At 32.0% G+C, this 22,090-nt stretch overlaps 1 protein-coding gene across 2 annotated transcripts; it reads left to right on the top strand.

Moving 5' to 3' along the window:
* The first annotated feature begins 4,894 nt into the window (after positions 1 to 4,894).
* On the top strand, positions 4,895 to 6,723 carry LOC105160319 (dof zinc finger protein DOF4.6). Of its 2 annotated transcripts, none has more exons than XM_011077646.3 (2): positions 4,895 to 5,057; positions 5,647 to 6,723. In XM_011077646.3, the coding sequence occupies exons 1-2, from the start codon at positions 5,034 to 5,036 to the stop codon at positions 6,541 to 6,543; spliced, it is 921 nt and encodes a 306-aa protein (XP_011075948.1). In that variant the 5' UTR covers positions 4,895 to 5,033; the 3' UTR covers positions 6,544 to 6,723. The 2 variants fall into 2 exon arrangements, 1 of the variants encoding a protein (XP_011075948.1); XR_016065075.1 differs by lacking the exon at positions 4,895 to 5,057 and adding an exon at positions 5,221 to 5,428 and having other exon boundaries at positions 5,647 to 5,784.
* The last annotated feature ends 15,367 nt before the right edge of the window (positions 6,724 to 22,090 follow it).

The raw sequence follows: 22,090 nt of genomic DNA, 5'->3' as shown, positions 1-22,090 counted from the left end.
GTTTTCAATCTGGTATTGTATGCCTCCTCCATTTCCTTTCCTTATACATGTAGCTTGAACAAGAGTGTGACCAACTAGAAATCTCTAAGCAGGTCTTGCTTCTGCTTCTTCATACAGAGTTTCGTATTGAGATTCCTACCGAGATTGCAACCTCACTGTTTTACTTTATGAATCAAATTTTCATATAAATACTAACAACCCAATTAACTATTTTCATCTCTTAACTCTCTTTAAATTGAATACTATTTAAGTATAATTTGATCTGCTGTGGTTGATTTCCAAATCAGAATTGCCCTTTATACTTAGCCAAGTTAGGTGGCGAAGGCATGGAACAGACCGGCAATGGATATACTGAGAGTCACAGGTAATCACTTCAAAAGTAGTTGATGTCTAAAGTGACCCATAGGGAAAGTTGGTTTGACATGGGTATCACATCCGATGTTTGAGCTCATTTTGCCGGGTTAATTGTGAACAAGACATTATGGTGATAATTCGTACTAATTTTTGGACTGTGGGGCCTTCTCTCTGTGCCCGCAATGTACGGTTTAGCATCATAATTTTGGTTTCATAGCTATAATTAATTAATTCATCCAATACGCCTATAAACTATAATAAACTCTTGATATAACTTTGACTTGAGAAACTTCTGTCTACTGCATTCCTTTGCTTTTTGCCTTGGGCCCTCAAAGCACTAACACTTTCTTTTAATTTATTCTTTTCAAATTTATGGCAAGAATGAATTAGGATGACTAATAAATTTTTATTTTATTTTTATTTTTTCATCTCTATATATATAGATGCGTCTAGATATAATATTAATGCATTTATTATCGATTGAATAAATTCGTCATTTGTCCATGTGAATGCTTGCCCCATGAGTTGTGAATCATTAGATTAACATATTATGATGAGATTGTGTGTGTGATCTAATGATGTATAATTTATGTGGAGCGGCATCACCAAGCCTGAATATAGATGTGTGAGGATATAATGCTAATGCATTTATTCTGGATAGGGGAAATTCGTTGTTGTTCATGTGAATGCATCTCCCCTTCAGTTGTAAATCATTGGATTAATGTACGATACTGTTACTATATGTAATTCAACAATTAATAACGTATGTGGATTGGCATCACCAAACCTGATGATAATTAATTGATTGAGAATTAACAAAAAAAAACAATAAACAATACAAAGTGAAAAAGTGGGAAAACGTATAGATACGAATGACTTTAAGGCTTAAAATGGTATTTAATAGTAATAGTGAGAAAACAAGTTTGAAGGATTTGAGATTTAGGTATATAATAAAGAACACATGGTAGCAATTTTCTAGCAAGTTGAATGTGAGTGTGGGGCTGAAATAAGAGCACTGAGATTTTGGTCCAAAATGATGGGCCCACCATGAAAATGTTGTAGTTGTAGTAGTAGTAGTAGGATGTAATAAATATAGGCTTTTTAGAGCAGTCTCAGCAATTGTTGCCTTTGAGCAAAAAGCGACTTGTTTTGTAAAACAAGTACTACCTAACCTTTTTTCTCTGCCTTTGTACAAAAAGAAAGCGAAAATGAGTTTGTTTTGTCAATTTGAAAAAAAAAAAAAGAAAAAGTGATGTTTTCTTGCTTTATCTTTCATCGACATACTCTCATATTTCACATTCAACCATTCTTTCGTCTTTCAACCTCAGTCATAAAATCATATTTTAGTATTCACTACTTATGATTACTCGAAAAATTTAATGGTCGCAATTTCTTCTTTTGTGGTAAAATTTCATCGACTTCCGTTGATGTCATGTTTAATTTTACAAAAAATATATACTTTTTTATAAAATTATAAATATACCTTTTGGAAAGGTATTATTATAATGTACCCAAGACGTATTTGTATAAAATTTTGTCTGTATTATAATTTTTGATACGGGTAATTTCTAAAAATAAAAAATAAAGAAAGAAAAACTTGAATACAGACAAGTATATATTGAGACGGTGCAGTTATTTTGGTAGTGCGTTGGAAATGCAAAGTGATGTAAATTCCGGGATGCAATTCAGACGCAAGCAAAAGGAAGTTGTCCGGGCAGGAGGAGGTGGAGGGCTCCGCCGCCGACACATGCCTCCACACAACCGTCAATCTTGGATTTGACGGACCAGATTTGTTGTTCCTTGCATCATCCCATCCCATGCGTCTCCTCACGTTTCGCCTTCTGATTGGCCACAAATGGGACTCGGCCTATGGTTTCCTGCCTCGTCGATTCTCTGTCTTTTTTTTACTTTTTAGCTAAAGGTGAGGCGGTTAAAGGAGTAATTACCACGAAGTAGCATTGCGTAAGGAATTTTTGGGGGTTGCGTAGGTAGGAAAGACCATACATTTTAGGGTAAATTACGACTATTTTTCATATAATTCTCAATATTTATTTTTAATATAATTATAAATATATTTATATTTTTTAAAAAAATATAATTTTTTAAATAAAAAATGATGAAATAGACACTACTATTTTATTTACTGAAATATTTAAAAAAATATAAAAAGAATTGAAGGTTGCTCAAATAAATAATCCATAAGAAATATTTGTCGATAAAAAATATGCTATTTTTTTAAGAAAAATATAAAAAATTTTAATTTATAATCTAAAAGAATATTTGACCAGATTATCACAAAAATTAAATAAAAATCTGATAGAATGAGTTTGTTGTTAGATAGATGTTAAAATCAATAAAATATTTATAATTTCTCAAATAATAAAAAATATATTTATAATTATACAGGAAAATAATTGTAATTTAATATGGATATATTCATAATTATTTTTTTTTTGGGAAAAAAAGTAATAAATGGGAGAAGTTTAGTCAAAATGAAAGATTATATTCTATTTGGAGGAATCTACTTTTATTATTACTATATATCATTATTACCTTGGATAAATTAATTAATTAATTAATGCCGTATATTAATTCAACCCCTGATTTTAAATTAATATTGAAAATTTAGAATATAAGTTATATCACTCACTCAACTTTAAGGTTGATTGACTAAAAATAATAAAAAAAAAAATTATTTGAACTCGACTCATGTTTAATTTTATTTGAGTCCGATTCATCCTTTGACTGCCCCTAAGCAGCAGTTCATTCTTTTAGCTATATCACTCTTTGAAATTGTGGGTGTCTCCTTAGCTCTTCATTAGAACAAAAGAAATTTACAACTGGACTATTTTCATTTTCAAGTTATTTTCGAGACAAGTCAAAACATATTCAATATTTGCCATCATTTAAAAACACCTTATTTAGGTGTTTTTAACTGTTTTAGCATAAATACATACATATATATATATACATAAATATATAAAAAAAACACATGATTTGACAATGAATAGTAATTTTTGTCTCCCAAAACACAACATTAAATATATAATACTTATTTTAAATTATCTCAAAAAACAAATCCAAATATACATACTATCTTTAGGTAATTTGTGTTTTGAGGTAATTTAAATATATTTTAAAATAAGTGGTGTATGTTTGATGTTGAGATTTAAGAGACAAAAATCACTATTTATTGTCAAATCATATCTTTTGTATATATCTTTTTATATATAAATATGTATATATATAAATATTGTATTTTTTGGAGACAAAAATTACTGTTTATTGTCAAATCATGTCTCTTTTATATTATATATATAAGTGGGTATATATATTATATATAAAAAGTTGATAAACAAAAAAACACACGTAAAAACAAAAACAAACATTGAGTATGTTTTATCTTATATTAAAAAATGCAGTAATATAAAACCAAACAAAGGATTAGAGTTTTTGTGTAACGTATTTAATTAATACGTCGCCATACAAATATATATTACTAATTACATGCATGAGAGTAGAGTAGCTGCTGATTCTCTTATTTTTTTCTTTCCACAACGCCATTAGTACTGTTTGATGAACACAAAAATAAAAGTAAAAGAAAATTATAAATATAATTTACCACTTTATATTTGTAATATTCTATGCAACTGCATATCTAATGATTTTGATCATGTGGATAAATATATCAAATTTTATTTTAAAAATAAGCTTTAAAAATAATTAAATAAATAAAATATCATAACTTATAAGATATTAAATTATTTATATCATAACAATGGTAGAAAAAAATTATCAAATTATTTGAACAGAATCATATAAATAATATTTTTTGGTTGGAATGATATGCTAAATGTAAAATAATAACACGCACATATACAAACATCTTATAAAATAATCTAAAAAAAACTTAGAAATTCAACCAATCAGCGGACGCCCTCTCATCTGAGCATGCACATGCATGAAGCAACCTTTGCGAAATTAAAACGCATATCTCTAAACAGAGGAACAACAATCAAATGCCAAGAAAATGTTCCCCAGAAAAAAGAAATATATATATATATAAAATATTACGTTTCATATATATATATAATAAAATTGAAAAACAAAAGTAGAAAAACATGTTGGAAGAAGTGTGGTAATTGGCAATAATATGGGATTAATATAAAAGAATTAATGAAAAAAAATTACGCTACAACAAAATAACTCAATAACTAATTAAGCAACAAAGATACTTATTAACGAACTTAACAATAAATTATTTAAAATATTATTAAATAATATAAATTAACAATAAAAAATTTACTTATGAATTAATTCCACGCTAAATATTGCATTTTTTCGAAGTTGTTGATTCATTTTCTTATTAGTGTTAGATATTGGGAAATGGACAGAGAGATGCAATTGCAGGTTTGCAGCCAACCCCCCCCCCCCCCACCCACCCCCCATATGATGATCCATGGCTGCTTTTCCCCCACTAGCAGCGCGGGGGGCAGAGGCACATATTAACATATGCAACCGCCAAACACAACCTCTTCAGGTTGCTTTCTTTGCTTTAAGACCAACCTGCTCTAAAGTGCCCTCATTTTCCTCTCTTTCAACTCTCTCTCTCTCTCTCTCTCTCTCTCACTCACACCTTTTCCTTTTCTCTCTCTCTCTCTCTCTCTCTTTCTTGTGCTATGGATACTGCTCAGTGGCCACAGGTAAAGCAAAAAAAAACCAACAAACATGTTTTAATTTCTCTCTTTCATCATATCATGACAACATCTTTCTAGGGTTGTGGATTTTAATGGTCTTAATTTTGTTTTTATCTTCTTCTTTTTCTTCTCTTGGCTTTGGGTTTTGCAAAAGAATATAAAGGTAATGACTTTACCTTACCTTGCCCAGCTGATGAAGAGATACTCTTTCAGATGAGATGAGATGATCATAAACCCCACACCCTTTTCTTGCTTTCATCTTTATGGAAAATACATACTACTCCTCATGCATCTACCCCTCTTTACTTTTTTCCTTTCCCATTCCCACCACCTGCAAAAAATTGAAAAAAGGTTTGATCATCAGAACTAAATAAAAGGTGTTTAATTTGTTGGTTTTGCTTTGTTTCATGCTGTAATTTTGTTGTTTTCTTGTTTGTTTGCTGTTGCTTGCTCTCTTATGCTGATTAAAGAAGCTTTTCAGTAGTGATATGATTCTTTTTATTGATCTTCTTCTGATGATCACATATCATATATGTATATATATATATATCATGCTCTGATGTGTTGTACCTTTATTGATGATGATGATCATCAGGGTATTGGAGTAGCTAATGTAAAAGCAGTAGTTGATCATCATCAAAACCCAAGGCCTGCAGGAGGCACAGATCAAAAGAAGCCTAGGCCACAAAAAGAACAAGCTTTGAACTGTCCAAGATGCAGTTCTACCAACACAAAGTTCTGTTACTACAACAATTACAGTCTGTCTCAGCCAAGATACTTTTGCAAGACTTGCAGAAGGTATTGGACTGAAGGGGGTTCCTTGAGGAATGTTCCTGTGGGTGGAGGTTCAAGAAAGAACAAAAGATCTTCTTCTTCTACCACTTCTGCTCATGTTTCCACCAGTATTAATTCTTCTGGATCATCAAAGAAAGTGCTCCCAGATCTCACCCCACCAAATTTTTCACCTCATCAAAACCCTAAGATCCATGAAGGGCAAGACCTAAATTTAGCTTACAACCCATCCCATTTGATCAATGGGGTGTCTGAATTTCATGTTGCTTTGCCATTTGGGCTCGACACTAAAAATCTCAACATCAACCCTCAAACTCAAAACCCCTCTTCTCATCATCTCCCAGTGATGGAGTTTCTCAAGAGTAGTACAACAGCAACTGCAGGGAATATGAGCTCAAGAGGACTGATGAGTTCTTTCATGTCTATCCCAGTTTCTGACTGCTCCAACTCAGTCTACTCATCATCCGCTTTTCCTGTGCATGAATTCAAACCAAGCTTGGGGTTTTCACTAGATGGGCTTGATCAGAGTGGGTATAACACAAATGGGCTTGAAGATCACTCGAACCCATCATCAAGAATTCTATTCCCGTTTGAGGAATTGAAGACAGTTTCAAGCAATGAATTTGAGCAGGATAGATCAGGACAAGGAGGAGACTCAAATGGGTACTGGAATGGGATGCTGGCTGGAGGTTCATGGTGAAAATAGTGATCATCATCATCAGTCACTTTTGGGAGTGTGTGTTTCTTTGTTCTTGTTATAAATTTGCCTTTTGTTCTTGAAATTAGTATGATATATCAGAAGAACTAACAGATAGGTTTTTTCCCACTTGTTCAATATTCCTTGTTTCTTTCTTTGTGAAATTCCCACTTAAATTGCTTCTTTCTTGGTGTTTGGTTTTCTATCTTCTTTGCTGTTTGCCAGATTTGCTTCTGTCTTGTCAAACTGTAAATCCCTGAATATATTTTTCTTTCTTCTTTTCTTTTCATGTTAACTTTTTCCAAAAGCTGAAAAATGAACTTCTGCTTTTGTTGTTCAGGCTGCTTTATTCACAGCTACTACTTATACATGGTGTGTGTGTACATATCTTAGCCTCTTGCATGAATCCTCATGGTCATGTCCTAACTTATTACAAAAGAATTCTGTTAATTAATGAATTTCTAGTTGTCCCAGAAAGATTTTTATTGTACTTGTTGTTTTTTTAATGAAACAATTATGGGCTAATGCCTATGCTTTAGTCTATTGGTTTAGTGGGATTGATGATTGATTACACCAAGACACACACTTAATAGTTGTATATATATATAATTAATTGAGTTGTTGTCTCCAAAGTAAGTTGCAGTAATGGCTGTATCTATACATATATATATGGGATTTCATTTCATTTTCAGTCAATCTCATCTCAGTTGCTTAGTTTTTCTTAGGCTAACAGTTGAGGAAGTGTCAGATGTTATCACTGCGTTTTAAGATTCTTTCCAACTATTAGAGAGAATTCATTCATAAAAAGTATGTATGTATGTATGTATGTATGTATAGATCTCCATATAGAAAAAAAATAAATAATTGGTAAGGAAGGTATTGGGGCATGATTCATGTTCATTGCTTTACAGCACATGGTAACCACTCCCACTCATCACCATTCTATGTTTGATTAAGGGATAATAACGCATATATATACCACAATATGACTTTACAAGTGTGTAAGTAGAGACCTCCACACTGAAATATGGGATGTCATGGGTTCGAGGTATGAATATTTTTTTCATTTTATATGTCTGTTTATTCTAATTAATATGAATTATTATAATTTATTTGTTATTGTTAGTCATGAATGAATTGAGATATTGTTCAATATATCGAGATAAATTATTGTAATTTATTTATTATATATTATTAGTTTAAAAAAAAAAAAGGAGACCTCCCCCATCCCCTATATATTATGAAAAATTTCTTGGTGATTTTCACAATTTCTTTTTCTTAGTTAAGGAAATCACAAATAGTTCTGATATACTAATTAAAGTGGTATTTTCAAGTTATAAAATTTGTATAAGTGACATGTATTTGAACCCACGATAATGATACAATATAACGGGCAAAATTGTAATTTTAATCATATATATGTTAGGGGATGGTAATTTTTGTTCTATAATTAATGCATTGGCCGTTTTTTCTCTACAATTTATGATTTTGTGGTAATTTCAGTGGTTTCGGTTAAAATCAATTTGGAATTTTTGGGAAGTGGAGAGTTTTTTTCAAATGGTAATTATAGTCCCCAAGGGAGAATTCGGCACAACTGTTTGTGTGGCGATCATTTCTAGCATTTTGGGAAATACTGAAGACATTTTCAGTTGCAAATTGAAGAAGAAAGGCTAAGAAGTTTTCATTCTCCTCCAAAATGACTAGAGATGGTTACCACTTAAGCTGTCATGTCCAATTTTCTTGCACATTTGGAAAAAAAAAATCTCTTATTGCTTTAGCGGGTTTTGAGTATATTTTTATTGAAATGACTGTAGTTCTCACAAATTCATAAATTTAATGACTAAAATTGCTACTACTTTAATTATTTAACGACGGGTGCCGTTCTTTAATGTATAGGGTAGAGTTATAATTTTGTCCAATATAATTTAAAATAGGAGATTAGAATAAACTGAGAATCGAGGATTGAAGAGACCTCGATATGATGTGAGACAACAAATGTGAGAGTCGGTGAAAAAAATCACTATATAAAATTGTGACATGTACCTCACATTAATCAAAATTCGTGAAATAAACAATGATAAAAAAGTATATTGAAATTTGGTGTAGTTATATACAAAATAAAAATTATAATATGCAAATATTATTATTGACATTAATTAAAAAAAATTATATCTAATAAACACAAATGTAAAAATAATGGATGACATTTACAGGTAGCAATAGCAGCAAATGGGAAACCTAACTTGACTCAGTCGTCCACCACATTCATTCTTTTGCATTGTTTGGGTTTGGGGAGAAGATAGAGAAATGAGAAATGAGAAATGAGAGATGAGAAATTGAGAAATTGAAAAAATAAAAGGGGGGGCCCACAAACATTCTCCTCCGGCAAGCGTGCTCCTGCTCCAGCTCCAGGATAATCCTTCCTCCACTCACCTAAATCCCCTCTCCCGCGGGTCCCACCACTTCTTCTTATTTATTATATTATTTGGAATTCAATTTGACGCTGCGACAACTCTGTATATATATATTATATACTAAATTTATTTATTCACACACACACACACACACACACTTATGCGGTACAGAACACCGCACATAACCACCACAACAAAAATAAAAAAAAAATAGAGTATTATATAATGTCCCGTTACTTCATAATAATAATTTCAACAATTACCCTTTATTCTTCCCCAAATTCTATATTACTCTATGTATTTTTAAAAATTAGTTATTTTTTTTTTGTATTTTAAAAATAAATAACAAAAAAGTTCTTTATTTTCTTAAATATAAAAACTTGCCCTCACCGTTAATTGAGCTATTGGTGTTAAATATTTTAGCAAAGGACCATTATGTCATTACCAATTATATATTATTTTTATTTTTTTTATTATATAACAACCGTAAAATTTAATTAATACATCTCAATCGTTAAATTTAAGTTATAAAGGGGTAGAATTTAATTAATATTAATATATATTATATCTGTAGTTATAAAATATAAATTATTATCTAAAAAAACTGCTAAAATTAATCCCACCCCCTCCCCTTCACCCGCTGGCCGCTGCCCACCCGACCCCCTTCACTCACCGCCCACCCCACCCTTACCCCACCCCTCGCACCGCCCAACACAGAGGGGGACGGCGTCAATATGGGCATGGGCAATAGCAACTACAGGGGTCATCCGTAGGTGATTTGGGCGACCGTCGGGAAGTTGCGTCGCCGTCGTTCAATTTTTTTTAATAAATTTAAAAATATATTTAATAAAAAGAAAAATTGAGTTAAAATTTGAATTTTATATACTAGTCATTTAAATTTAAATTATTTATAACATATTTATTAAAATATATCTAAATTAGTTAATAAAATATTATTATTATTGCATTATCATTTACATTGATATAATATTTAAATTTTAAAAAATGAATTTAGTGTACTATTTTTTGTAATGTGATTTTAATTTAATTTTTAATTTAAATATAAATTTAAAAAATATTTTTTGTATTTTGAAATTTAAATAAATTCATTTAAAAATATAATTATTTACTTTTTAGAAGGGATAAAATGATAAAAAAAAATAAATTAAAAATAAAATTAGAACAAGTGTATTTGATTAGGATAATTTTAAACACAATATAGGGATATTTTTATCGATTTACAGCAAAGATATATCAAAATCTGCAAAAAAATCATCCACACCGGTGAGTGCACTTGACCTTCCGTTAGCTTTTAAAGGAAGGGGGATTTTAGGCAGGGTTTTAGAAATAAGGAGTTCTTTTTGTTTATTTTTAAAACATGAGAAGATTTTTAGCTGACTTTTGAAAACACATAGGTTAATATACAATTTGACCTCTATTCTTTTAAGCACTATTTCCATTTATTCGTTGCGTTATAAATTTTAATTATCATAAAAATTAATAATATATTGATTATCAGAATTAATAGAAATTTAGGATTAATTGGTAATTACCACTAAAAAAGACACAAATTTTGGTCGCAAATGGTTTCAGATTAATTATTTTTTTTTTGTTGTAAATTATATTCCATCATACTTCATTCAACATGCATAAATTAGGTGTCTAAAATAATATTATGTATTTTGTTTGAATAAAATTTCATACACATAAGTTATTTATATTAAATAAAAATAAGATGAAAAAACTCTACAACAAAAATTTGGATTGGAAATAGTTTAACAATTTTATGAAGCCCTAAAAGTGTATTAGTTGTAGAGTGGGAGGAGTTTCTTCTAGTTGTAGTTCTACCCAAGAAATGGACATGTCTAATGCTGATTGCTGACGATGACGCCACTTTCTTGTTTTTGTTGCTATTTTATGGGACAAAATGTATGAAATCCTTTTGTGTTTTAAAAAATATGTAAAAAGTGCCTTCTTATTTTTAGAATATGCTAAAAATTCCCTCCTATTTTGTTTTAGTCAGCAAAAAACTCTCATTCTGTTAGCAACTAACGGGAAGTGGAGGAGACGCGTGGCTGCTGCGTTTGATAGTCATTTTCTGCGATTTAGGTTTATATTTAATGATACTTTGGGCTTAAATACCCCTCTATGGGTCTATATAATATACAAAGAGCTTTTTGGCTTATTTTGTATCTTCTTTTTGTCATTTCAAACCCTAAAAAATAAGTATTAAATTTTGCTATATTAAATTTAAATTAAAATATTAAATTATATTTAATTTATTAAATATTAAATATCTTTGGGGAGTGTTGTTAAAAATATTATATTTTTTTTCTTATAAGTACAAAATTATTTATATAAGAATATTAAATGCGCAATAAAATTTAAAATTTATGTAAATTTTTTGCTAACGTCGATATTTTTTGTTCAAACCTAACAAAAATGGAGTCAGATGTAAGCAATGAATTTTTGGAGGAGCGTAAGTGTAATTTTAAAACTTATTTGGAGAAAGATATAATTTTACATTTTTAGATTTGGTCTATATATACTTAACCCTAAATTTATTTTAATATTTAATATAATGATAAGATATTTTAACTAATCTCTTTTTTTTTGTTATTTACAAATAGTGTTTATTTTAGTATATTTTGTATTATTAAAATGATTCAACAACTAAAAATCAATCGGTTCTAACTCAACAATTGCAGTTTCTGCTCTGAACCGGTTAGTATCAGTGCCAAGGACACAAAAATATTATATTTTACAATTTTAATAAAATTAAACATCATAAACCAAGTGTTTTTACAATTACACTTGTAAATTTTTAATTTATATAAAAATTTATTGCCCTTGGATTTACTTACGTTTTTTTTAAGTATATAAACTAAAGAATGAAGTATATGTCCTTATGCCACTATTGTAGCACCCTCTAACAACACTATGACTATATCTCTCCTAAATATCATACTTAAAATAAATCATATTTATATATGTAATTGTGCATATAATGCAATCCCTGCGGAGTATATACACACACACACACACGTAATCCCACCATCACCACAAGCACAATTGACTCTCCATTCACAAGATTATATATACATATAAAACATAACAAAATAAAGTTTTTATAATTAGTTTGCCACATCACCCATATTTTATGACTTTATACATTCCAATAACGTGATTTTTATTTTTACTACTGACTATGAAGAAAACTGCATACTGGCTCGACCTGACTAAAATGTAAGGTTTGGACTTAGCCCTCGCTGGGCAAAATTTATATCTGAAAAAATATTAGCAGATAAATTAGCTTGCAACTCAATAAACAAATAACTGGCACTATCTTATATTAAATATAGTCCAGACAAAACAAAATGAACAACATATATAGAATATAGTTAATTTAATCTCAGCATAATCAACTTTATCACATATCACAACCAACTCATCACAAGACAATACTCCTCTTTTCCTAATCTGTTTACCAGAAGGTGATGTAGTGTTATTCTCCACCAACTTAATTTCACCATTTATTATATAATGTTTTAGTAAATCCCCTTGACATGTCACGAAGGGTCACCAATCTCATTTCGCATCATAGCTCTTTCAATTCCTATCATAGCTTTTTTCATATATCATAGTTTTTATTATATCGCATCATAGCTCTTTTCTTTTCATTTTGCCACATAGGCTATTCAACAACATCGAGGAGTATTCACATCACAATTATATTCAATTTTCTGCACTCCCTCATTTTCATAAAATCACCATTCTTGTAAGCAACTAGTAACGTAAAACTATATATCTATAAATTTCCATTTACAAGCACCAATAACACATCATTCAACCATGGTAATACTTCAATACAGATTTTCATTTCACTTTCACAATATAGTCATTTAAATTAAATTATTCACCATCCATACAATTTCATATAAATTAATTTCAGCATGAGTCACAAACTTACATAAAAGTAGTATCACAAGAAAGGGAAACATATATAGATAATACTAATTATCCACTTACTTCGACCTTACAATACTTTAATTAGCAAATAGAAAATTGTTTGCTCATCTACCTTATCCTCGGATCCTATAATGAGTTATAATGAATGTAATTAGTATATCGAGAATATCCCAATTTCTAAATAGAACATTAAATATTATTCATACGATTTTCAACAATTAATCTTTTAATATTTCATTTATACTGAAATATTTTTTTTTTCGTTATAATCTAATTAACTAAACTTTCCAGGTATATATTTAATTTATCAAACAATTAATAAGAATTCACTTGCTCACACCCTTCATGTTTTTATAAATATTGTTCTTAATAAAATATCATAATTGAATTATTACTAGAATATCATATTTTATTTTAATAAATACAATATTTTTCAAATAAATTTTTTTAATACTTTTTAATATAATTTCTAAATATTTCTATAAAATTTTATATCAATTTATCGCTACTATAGAATTTAATTAAATCCCAACACTTACAGTTAAACATTTGATCAATAGGCCCTATGGTATTGAGCAAATTAACTCTAATAATAATTAAATTTAACAAATCTAGTAATTTAATTAACTAACTATGATATTTTTTTTATATCAAATGTTATATTTAATATGACAATAATTTAAATAACCAATTCAAAAATTTCCCTATTAAACATTACATCGGACATCATAAACTATAATTAGTAACGACACTAATTAAATAATATTAATAACTTAAATAATCAATAATTTTAAATTAACGAATTCATACATGTTTCGAAACCCACGACTGAAAGAATGCCTATTCTCAGAAATAAATACTCATAATTTAATTCTCAACTAAATCTCTTTAATAATTGTATATGTATATATTGTAATGTTTAAAATGGTGGCTTGCCTTGCACCAAACTATATATGTTGATTTTTGACAATTTAAATATTAAAACACATAATTAATTTAATTTATATGTTAAAATTTATAAAATAAAAAATTTCAAAAAAAGAAAGAAAAAAGATGCAGAGCAACAACATCATCATCTTCGTCAAGACTCCCCACGCCGCGCATCTCTGCTTCCACCTCGCGAACTCCCTCACCATCGCCTCTACCTCTTTTCACTTCTCCGCAACTGAATTGGATTTTTCTATCTCCACGACCAATCTGGGCGGCGACGAGCGTTGTCGCCCACCCAGATCTAGGTACGAGGTGGAGTGGCTGCCCTCCATCGGCATTTATAGCTATACATATACATAGACATAATTGTAGGTATATATATGTGTAATATATATTTTTAAAATACACAAAATTTGGATCGTTCAATTTTATTTATTGAAGATGACTATTAAAAGTTGATTAGATTCTATTGTTCAAATACAAGTATAAAAAAGATCCAGCAGTCATTATAATAATAATAATTTATATCAATAAGGTATAACAGAATTTTTAAAAAATACCGTTAAGTAAAACAAATGTCCAAAGGAGCGTGTGCTGGATTTCAAAAAATACAGAAATATTTTTTGCCTATATATTTAACACATGATTTTTTAGCTGAATTTTCATAACACATGAGGGTTTTATTCAATTTTTCCTAAAATAAATTACTAAAATAAAACAAAAAAGAAGAAGAAACCTTTGAAATGGAGTACTTATGTTGTATATTAAAGGAGAATATTTTTTTATTTTTTAGTATGCTTTTTTTTTTCTACTCACTAAAACTTTCTCATATTAGATAGTGGAAAAAACTATTTTTTTAAATAGTTTTTTATTTTTAGTTGATAACTTTTTTCTCATTTTCTTACATTTAAATATTCTCTTACAAAATCATTTATTCTTTATCATAATCATTTTCTTATTATCATTGTTCCTATAGTAAATTTTTTTTATTAAAAACATGGCATACCGTGCGCTACTTGGGGCATGCGTTTATCACCTTTGGAGGGAACGCAACATGAGACGGTTCGAGCATTGAGGTCGCCGGCTACGTTAGCTAGCTTAATCATAGAGGATGTTAGACTACGGATTATTAGCAAAAATCTTCCTAGCTCTGTTAGCTCTAGTGCACTTTATAGATTATGGCGTATCCCTTGGCCTGTTGAGGGATAACATATCATACGAGCATTATTGTATTATACCTCCTTTTTCCCTTTATGAAATTTACCTTTCCCCCCAAAATATTTTTTTATTAAATAATATTTAATTATTATAAATTTTTTTACATATATATCAAATGTGCCACATCCAACTAGTAGACTTAATGTCAATAATCGGTCCAGCAAGCCTAGTCCAAATGGCCCATGAGCAAGGTATCATGCCCATAGCCCATCTATTATACTAACACGGCAGGCTAATAAGCCAAATTCAATAGGATAACTCACCAAATATTAGAGATGACAAGTTATACGTATTTCTAACACCATGAGACATATAATTCCAAAAAATTTTCAACAAACTCCTAAAGTGATGGTGGCTGACTTGGCATCAGCATGTAAAATTAAATTTGCATAAGTAGGCTTGACTGACATGACTCGTTCAAATAGTCATAACTTCTTAAAGATAAGTCCAAATAGCAATATGTTCTTTTTTTGTTAGTAATCTAACCATGCAGCTTTCTAACGATGTATCACAAGTTGCTACAACTTCTAAATTTGCTCTTCATCGGCCTATAAATAAAGGTCATTGTGCATTCATGAGGGTATCAAGTATTATTCACGCAATCAGTCTTTTCTCTTGATTTTCAGCAAGCTTCTCGCCCTATTTTGCTCTCCAACATTATTCCCACTTTAAATTGATACTTTGTCAAGTCATTTCAACTATTTCATTATTACTCTTACGTTATTTCAAAAGTTTTAATTATCTTTTCAGTAAATCCATTATTGACGTAAGCATCAGAACTGTTTGTAGGTTAGTCCTCATTTTCAGTGAAGATCCTTCAACCATTGTGATGTGTCAGATCTTGGTACACATTATTGGCGCAATTTGTGGGAGATTTGAGCTAGAGACTTAAGAAATATCCAACTTAGAAAATGGATGTGATAATGGCTTTTTTTAAGGAAACACTTCTCTCCTTGTTGCAACAGGTTTTGTAGTTCCACTTCCAGAACAAACACTAAGGGATATCAACACCCTTGCTCTGTCCGACAACCTTGCCTGCTACAACCAACTCGCTCTTCCTCTAACAGCTTTTCCAGTTCATCGCAAGACTGTCAACTTAGCCCTTCGGGGATCCCAAGCCAAGGGAGCAATACAATCTTCTCACCAAGAGAGGCTCAACACATAAGAAAATCAAGAACCGACAGGCCAACTCCAGTAGGACGAACCTACACTAGTTGATCTCGTTTCCAAGGAGAGGGCCAATCAAGAACCTCCATAAATCTAGCATTCTCTCAAGAAAGAAGTGGTGGAACTATGCCAACAGGTAAGGAAGGAGGTCTCGCTATTGGAGCGTGTATTCTCTTCAATGCAGATATTATGGCGGAAGAACTACTTGCTCACCTCAAGACGCCCTAGCACCAACTTGCTTATAAGGGCACCACACTCCTTGCTAAGCACATCCACGATAAACGATGGGATTATGAAGCCACCTCTTCTCTCAGTAATAGAAGGGAAACACGAGGAGAGTTGAATCCCATCGTCCCAGCACCGAGAATTTCACCCCACTTATTACTAGCTCAGCATGGATGCTGATGGCCATAAACAAACACCCTATTTTGTAGTGGTCCAAGGGTGCAGAGGAAGGATCACAACTTCCCACATCTAAATACTTTTCGAATACCATGGGGAGTACAAACATTATACAAATAGATATCGCCAACTGAGATAGGAGATAGAAAGGTTCATCCAAGCTGGTTACCTAAAGGACTACGTCTACAAAAATTAGCATTGTAACTACAAGAGAATGCTCTAGCCATAGATATTCCCGTAGAAACGAGGATCAACTTGTTGATCCCTCTAGGAGGTAGTGCCGAGCGCCATAAGGATAAGGCTCCTACTAAGGAGCAAAACACGAACACACACCGGCCAAAGAGGTGATCTACATAGTCGAAGACCTACTGATGGGACTCCTACGAAATCTAGGCGTGCACATCATCGTGCTGCCCAAATGATAAAAGAGATTGACCATAAAGCACCAGCAAGAGATCCCACGATCCATTTTAGACTCTTGCTGGATCATTAAGCCTATAATGGTGCTTTCGTTATTTCTATTGCCTATAATGGTGCTTTCGTTATTTCTATTGCCTATAATGGTGCTTTCGTTATTTCTATTGCCTTAGCTAATTATATGATTCAACATATTTTTGCAGATTCTGCAGCTCAATAGAGATCCTATTTTATGAGGTCTACTGACAATACGTAGTTTTTTTCCTCACCCGTCAGTAAAATAGAAGTCACATTTTGGGAATATATAAATACAAATTAAGAACGTAGATGACATGTGAACTAATTGTAATAGTTTCGTTTTGTGGTGTTTTATGCGAATATATATATTTATAATCTTGCAGATGAGAAATTAATTGTGTTTGTTGTAAAGATGAGATTACGTATCTATATTCAGCAAGAATTGTATTATGTGCATATTTTTATATATATAAATTAGGATTTACTTTAAGTATAATATTTAGGGGATATACAGTTGAGTACCATTAGAGGGTGCTACAGGGTGTTTTAAGGATAGTGCTAAACAAAGAATAAAAAACTCGTATTTTCACAAAAGTACAGTGCTAAAGATGTATTTTTCGAGTTTCACATACCAACATGCTCGTATAGGGTACGTTAAGGGTAATAGTGAATAAATTAACTTAAAAAACTCGTATCTTTTACTATAATTTTTTTCTATTTTTTACTCTTTCTGAAAAATAATATAACATCTATAATGCTAAAAATTAGATCATTATAGATGTATTTCCTTAATCCATACATTAACAAGCCCCTGACATGGTGTCAAGGGCCGCCGCACTCTCGGTACCCTTAACGCACATTCGGCTATTCAATCACTCAACCCAATCGACCAACAACTTTCGTCGCAGAGGCTGGACTTCCGCAGTCTTAGACTTTTAGGCGTAGGTCTTTTGTTTTGTACATGTTGTACGCTTGTAAATAGTTTTGTTTTCTCAGGAGGACGTTATGCCTCTTGAGTTGCGATGTTCAACCTTTTTTGTATCTATTATTGTCAATACAAAAAATCTTTTTAAAACTATTATAAGAGGGAATAAATTTTTGAAGCTTGGTGTAACCTACATACTAGTGTCCCTCTCAAGGCGATCCCCTTGCGCTAGCATCATTTGTACAATGTATATGCATTCCGCTATTCTTAAATCCACATTCTGAAACATATGTTCAATTTGCTGCTTATTGTTGTTGCAGATGTCGCATTCTATGTTGATATTCTTGTCGGCACGCGGTGCTAGTGTCGATGGGAGTTTTGTTATTGTGTTGCTATTAGGCAAAAGTAGTCATCTACTATGGACTGCTAGCCACATGGTGTTGTTTCCTCCGCATTGCGGAAGGCACCTCGTGAGAAGTGGTATCAAAGCCTCGGCGCCTTCATGTGATCGAAGCGGGTTGCTGCGACCCCAGCAAATTCTACTGTGAGAATGGCAGGCCAAGATACTGAGAGCCCGAGATCAACGGTCCTACCTAGTTGTCCAAGAAATAGTAGAGCATCAGAAACAGGTTTGATTTGGTAGAGATATATATGTCCGCACATGCTTGATTTGCCAACAGGATAAGGCAGACCATCAGAAGAAGGCTGGTTTGCCCAATCACTACCCATCCCAAAGATACTCTGGCAAACCGTCTCTATAGGCTACATTTTTAGATTACCTAAGGTGGGAGACTTAGGATTCATCATTGTTGTGGTAGACCGGTTATCCAAATGTTCCACTTTCTTCGCAGCCACAAAACATGTCACGGCAGAAGGGATGACTCATCTCTTCTTCAAGCATATGGCCAAATATTAAGGCTTGCCGAAGGATATGTTAGTGATTGGGACTCCCGTCAAACTAGCATTTTCTGGATCGAGTTGTTCAAACTCCTCGGATCCAAACTTTCAATGAGCTCGAGCTATCACTCGCAATCTGATGGCTAGAGTGAATGCTTCAATTCTATGCTGGAGAAATAGCTCCGACACTTTGTCCGCGATACACAGAAGGATTAGGTGAAGCTCTTGGATATTGCTCAACTGTGTTTTAATGCCCAAAAGAGCTCTTCCACCAACAAGAGCGCTTTTAAAATTATGACTGCAAAACAACTAGTCCTCCCTCACACCCTCGATTTTGCATAAGGTGTGAGATCCTCTCTCGCTCGAAGTTTTTCTCAGGAATGTAAACTGAATAGTTGACATCGCCAGAAGTCACCTGGACAAAACTCAGAAGTAGATAAAGAAGTATGGAAATAAAACCACCTCTTCATCGAGTTGAATGCAGGAAACCTTGTGATGGTAAAGGTCCCAGACCGGAGATTATAGAAGTCATCAAGGGGGAGAAATCCTTGGTGATGCAAAAATATATCAACCCATTACATATCATCAAGCGTATTGGAATAGTGACCTACAAGGTAGAGTTGCCTCCCTGGTGGAAAATCCATAATGTCTTCCATGTGAGCTAGTTAAATAAATATTCAGCAAACAAGGAGGACGACGCCCGCAATCAACCCAGATGCCCGTCACTTGAATTGACGAAGATTAAGGAGAAGATGGTTGAAGCGATCCTAAATCACCGAGTTACGAGGACCACAAAGCGCAATTATGCATAGTACTTGGTGAAATGGAAGGGATGCAGCAACGAGGAGAACACTTGGGAGTTGGTGACAAAAGAGTTGTTTGCTAAGTTAAACAAATGTGGGTAGATGAGGTAGTTTTCCATAAGACAAAATAGGCAAAAATATCCAACCCAAAACCCTCCCAAAAGGAGGGGTCTAGATCTATGTCCGAAGGCAGGACAAAAATCAAATGACCCCTCCCCTATAAAGGAGTCATACGGATGATAGCTGGAGGACCCAATGGAGGCAATCGCACCATGCCGAAACGCACGGATGAGAGAGGCACATGACATAACCGTGAACGAGGTATTGGATGTGGAGGCAATAAAGGACACCCCCTCATCCAGTTCGGACAAACTGAACGATCGGCCCCTAAAAGCATTCCACTATGATTCTCTGATCATCACTGAATTATTAGCCAACTATGAAATAGGGTGAATTTTTATAGATTCAGGGAGATCGGCACACGTATTATTTAAGGAAGCCTATGACCAGATGCAGTTGGGGGACATCTGCTTGATAAAAGTGAACACCTCCTTGTATGGCTTCGTGGGGGAGGTGGTGCACCCTCGTGGCATGATCTAAATCCCAACAGTTATATACATCAACATGCCCTCAACCTAGGGTAAGAATAGTGTTGAACCAATTGAATAAATCTCCTATTTTTGTGAGTTTGAGCTAGCTGCTTAGCTTCCCTCCACATACATATGGGAACGTATTTGCGTCCATATGGCAGCCACGCTAGCCTTTTCTCTAGGCCTATGGTAAGCCTCCCGACTCCTTCTCTAGACCTGGCTAAACGGACCTTCCTATAAGACCCTAACTTAAGCTCCTTTTCCTCGGGTCGAGTGTATTCTTAGGTTTCGACTACCCCTTCTCCATGATAGCCCTCTCCCTTAGGCCGTGCGAATTTTTGGGGTGTCATTTATAATAGGACAAAAATAGAACATAAAAAATATATTTTTCAAGTAGTGCTCATCATCACGCACTAAGAATGGGATATGACGTGTGACGTGTTGAACAAATTCGTATTTTCTAACTACAAATACATTTAGTTTTTAATTCACTTAAGAAAATAAATTATTAAAATATATAATGCATAATTAGAATGTTAAATATGTAATTTAAAAGCCTCGCACATCAATATACTCCCAGCATGGGATGGGCTCAGGATAGTATTCAACAAATAAACTAAAAAATACGTATTGCAAATTTCACTACATTTTACTCCTATTTAGAGAAAATAAATTATTAATGTATACAATGCAAATTATTAAAGTGTTAAAAATCAAATTTTCAAATTCTACACATTAACATACCACTAGCATAGGGTGCGCAGAATGTTGTGGTCAACAAATAAACTTAAAACGCTCGTACTTTTGATTATAAATTTCTCTATTTTTTACTTTTCTTTGTGAGCATAAATTAATGAAGTATATAATGTAAAAAGTAGAGCATTAAAGATGTATTTTCAAACTTCGCACATCAACATGCCCATAGTTTGGGATATGTCGAGAGTAATGCTAAACAAATAGACTAAACAAACTTATATTTTTTATCCTGCTTAGCAAAAATAAATCAAATAAATTCAACAATACAAAAGACTAAAGAGTCAAATATGTATTTTTCGAACTTCACACATCGACATACCCTAAACAAAGGGTGTTCTGATAGTGGTGTTGAAAAGAGAAATTTAAAAAACTCGTATTTTTTACTACAATTTTCTCTAGTTTCTTACTCTTTGTGAAAATAGATTAACAAAATATATAAATAAATATTAGAATATTGAAAATATATTTTACAAACTTGACACATCAATATGCGTCCAGTACAAACGTGTGCTAGGTAGAGTTGACAAACATATAGATGAAAAAGGAACTCGTATTATTCTACTACAAATTTTTTTACTTTTAACTCATATTAAATAAGATATATAAAACAAAGAAGCATTAAAGATGTATTTTTCCAATCTCGAATTTGTTCATGCCCCCATGCTGATGGTACTTCCGAACGAGTAAACTAAACAAGCTTTTTTACCATTCAATATTGTGAAACATATATAAATCGTACAATTAAAAACTTATGTATTTTCTATAATGTTATTTTATATTCATACCTTGTAAAAAATTAAAATATTTCTCAATTTTATTGATTTTTCTTTTATTTCCATTCAGTATAAATTAAATATTTCTAAAAAAATTTATGCTTAACAACAATGCACTTGCATTTTACTAGTTGATAGAAATAAGGAAATGTACGAAAGTTAGAAATTTTACTTCTTTGGACATAAAACGAATAACAATCTTTATGCTTTAGGTAGAATACAAGTACAATCTTTCATATCATACAAAGAATGCTGAAATTCTACAAACAAC

Source organism: Sesamum indicum, linkage group LG4 (assembly GCF_026168435.1).
Source record: "Sesamum indicum cultivar Baizhima isolate 11 linkage group LG4, ASM2616843v1, whole genome shotgun sequence".
In the NCBI taxonomy this organism is placed as follows: Eukaryota; Viridiplantae; Streptophyta; class Magnoliopsida; order Lamiales; family Pedaliaceae; genus Sesamum; species Sesamum indicum.
The sequence above is the reverse complement of the archived record's forward strand: the minus strand, read 5'-3'. Positions and strand labels throughout refer to the sequence as shown.

Excerpts from the sequence above, each read along its gene's own strand:
- LOC105160319 (XM_011077646.3), top strand. The coding sequence starts at position 5,034 with ATGGATACTGCTCAGTGGCCACAG. Across the intron at positions 5,058-5,646 it reads ATACTGCTCAGTGGCCACAG|GGTATTGGAGTAGCTAATGT; the intron begins GTAAAGCAAAAA and ends GATGATCATCAG.